The sequence below is a fragment of the Pteropus alecto genome, unplaced genomic scaffold (genome assembly GCF_000325575.1).
Source record: "Pteropus alecto unplaced genomic scaffold, ASM32557v1 scaffold49, whole genome shotgun sequence".
Taxonomy (NCBI): domain Eukaryota; kingdom Metazoa; phylum Chordata; class Mammalia; order Chiroptera; family Pteropodidae; genus Pteropus; species Pteropus alecto.
In genome coordinates this window covers 3,001,402-3,004,321 of record NW_006443131.1, presented here as the reverse complement: position 1 = coordinate 3,004,321, position 2,920 = coordinate 3,001,402, and the positions used below count along the sequence as shown (strand labels likewise).

Genomic DNA, 2,920 nt, shown 5'->3' with positions numbered 1-2,920 from the left:
TGACTGCCCATCTCGAATGCCATCCACTCTCCCCGGTCAACGTGGCAATTTAGAGCTCTCGCCAGCAGTGTAAGCGGTTCCTTGCCAAAGCATCTGGAGAATTTTAGCCTTCCCTTTCCTCTCTCAGGCCGGGACCCACTGGGAGGTGGGACAGCAGATGGCTCACTTATTGTCACTTACTGCATAGTCATTTAAGTTCAGGTGACTCACTCACTGTTCCTCAGAGCCTCCCAGAAGAACCGGTGATGCCTGCCGTTCATCTTCCCGTCCGCTCACAAAACCGAAATACCCAGGAGAATTCATCTGAGCTACGGATTAGGGTCCTGCCCAAAACCCTAGTCGCTTCTGTCCTAGAAGCCCAGAACTTGCCCCTGACTTGACTCATCACCACCCGAGAATCCCGTAGCCCATAGCCACCTCACCCCAAAGGATGGGCCATGGGGATAGGCCCTGGTGACACATCTTTGTCAAAGAATACGTTCCCCCCCAAAAAAATGTTAAGCCAGAGATTTTCATTACAAAAGCTTTGGAATGAAGATAGAGTAGCCTGCCTCAAAAAAAAAAAATCCCCCTTCCTTAAGGCAAGGCTCAAATTCTGTATAAAACGCCAGCCGGCCAGAGACGCACCAGCAGACCTGAGAGGCTGACGGCGTGACCTGTCCTCTGCACCAGGTGAGTCTCGACACTCGGAATGTATAAATATTTGCCCGATCGCATGTTATTTGATTAGGAACGCTTTGCCATGCCGCGGATATATTTATTTCAAACGCGGTGCTAATTCGTGTTTAAGGTGACGTTAACCGATCTTTTTGACTCCGTATTTAGATTACAGCTGTGGAACGCGGGGTCAGGAAAAGGCAGTGGTTTTTGTAATGACCATCTGCTCGCTTACAGGTTAGAGACCACTGCCCACGGCCGGGGTGTTCTCGGTGGCTTTGAATGGTGACTCTCTCTCATCATTACTGAGAGTTTGCAATACCGAAGGCACTGCACTGGCCAGCTGGATGTCCAAAAGATAGGTTTTCCTTTACTCTGGGAACCCACGATCCATCAGGGAACATAAAACGTGGGCGTAACTTGCAAACATGAGCATGGAAAGTGATCAGGAGGAGCAAGGCGACTTGGGTCTGGCAGGGTGTCTGGGACGGAGCCACGGCGGGCAAGCGTGTGCAGACAAGCAGAGGCAAATGGGAGGCTTCCAGGCAGGACGCGCAGAGAGGCCAGCGTGCAGGAACGCGTAGGTGGGACACGTGGGCTGAGGGATGATCATACGGAGTTTTCCTATGAGAGCTACGTGGTGCACGTGAGCAGGTAGACGCCAGAATGTTCTTTCCATCTTCCTTCCAAATTCTTGGGAAGCCGGGGCCTCCATCGATCCTGGCAGGCAGCCGTCGCATCGAGTTGCAGGTGGAAGTTTGCAGAATCGCCCGGGAGAACGGGAGCGGAGAGCGGGCTCTGCTCACGGGCGGCCGAGCAAAGCACCGTCACGCTTCTCTTCTCGAAAGTGCAGAAGACTCTCCCACGGGCCCGCTGATCTCAAGCTCGGGGAAGCAGAGAGGGTAGCGAGGCTGCCACCCCTGAGGGGCGTGACGTGAGACGTAGTTATCACTAAACCTGTCTTGTTCCTTGTCTCACCAGAACAGAGTCAGCTCTTCCGTCCCTAGGGCCAGGCGCCTTCGCAGCATGAGCTCCCACCAGCAGAAGCAGCCCAGCACCCTCCCCGCCGAGCTTGACCCGCAGCAGGTGAAGAAGCCCAGCCAGCCTCCGCCCTCAGGACCATGCTTTCCCCCCAAAATCGAGGATTCAAGCTACGTCGACTTGCCATCTCCTGGCCACGCCAAGGTGCCAGAGCCGGGCTACCCCAAGAATCCCGAACCGGGACACCCCACTTTTCCTGAGCGGGGTCACGCCAAGGTCCCTGAGCCCGTCCACCCTAAAGTCCCTCAGCACAGTCAGTCAAAGGTTCCTGAGCCACAGCCTCCAAAGGTCGTTCCAGGCTCAGGCCAGAAGACCAAGCAGAAGTAATGCCAGACACGTCCACAGCCTCGCCCCCGGCCTCGCCCCGAGGGGCCGGCCACCGAAGGCTGGCACCTTCCTTCCGCCCTGCGCTTTGATTGCCTCTGGAGCTCGTAATCAGTATGCTCAGTCTCTGTCTTATCTGCATCAAAAAAATATGTGCTGGGTTTTTTTTGGAGGTCCCCTGAGCCTCGAAATCAAGCAGGGGTCTCTGTGGCTTCGCTGGTCTCCAGCTGCTCTGGGTTCCACGGAAGAGGGAATCTGGGTGGAAAGTCATGTGTGTTCTCCACTCTGCCTCCATTAAATCGCTTTTCGGTCCAGTCCTGGCTGCGTGTGTCATTGGGTGACTCTGTCTCATTCACTGCTACCCCACCAGGAGTATAGGGTCTGTGATCAGAGAGGACTCGGTGTCGACGTCACCTGTCTACGCTGGCACCTGTCTATGCTGGCACTGTGTGCCTCCGCGAGCGTGTGTGTGGTTCCATTCAGGGGGTCGACGTCACCTGTCTATGCTGGCACTGGGTGCCTCCGCGAGCGTGTGTGTGGTTCCATCCAGGGGGACATATGGTCCCACGATTAGAGTGCCAATGGCTATTGAGCAATGAAGCTAAGAGCCTGTCACTTTGGGCAGCCGCACCTGGAGCGGTGTGTCCTCTGGCACTGCACCGAGTCCCACTCGAGTCCCACGGTGTCTGCTCCAAAACCACCTCTGATCTGGAGGACCCGGTCCCCAAGGTTCCTGCTTACTCCCCAAAACATCACTTCTACTTACTCAAACCCGATTATTCCGGTTTTCCCCACTGAATCCACAGTGACAGACTCGCCCAGTGACTTAAAACCACAGCTGAGTTTTCGGTAGGGATTTTAAAAAGGAGCACACAACCCGGGCGAGGCAGACGATCGG

General features: G+C 55.3%; 1 protein-coding gene across 1 annotated transcript; it reads left to right on the top strand.

Moving 5' to 3' along the window:
- The first annotated feature begins 1,683 nt into the window (after positions 1 to 1,683).
- On the top strand, positions 1,684 to 2,025 carry LOC102881333 (cornifin). Its single transcript, XM_006923673.1, has one exon. It carries the CDS (start codon positions 1,684 to 1,686, stop codon positions 2,023 to 2,025), a length of 342 nt encoding a protein of 113 aa, XP_006923735.1.
- The last annotated feature ends 895 nt before the right edge of the window (positions 2,026 to 2,920 follow it).

Coding starts and splice junctions, on each gene's coding strand:
- LOC102881333 (XM_006923673.1), top strand. CDS start 1,684: ATGAGCTCCCACCAGCAGAAGCAGCCCAGCACCCTCCCCGCCGAGCTT.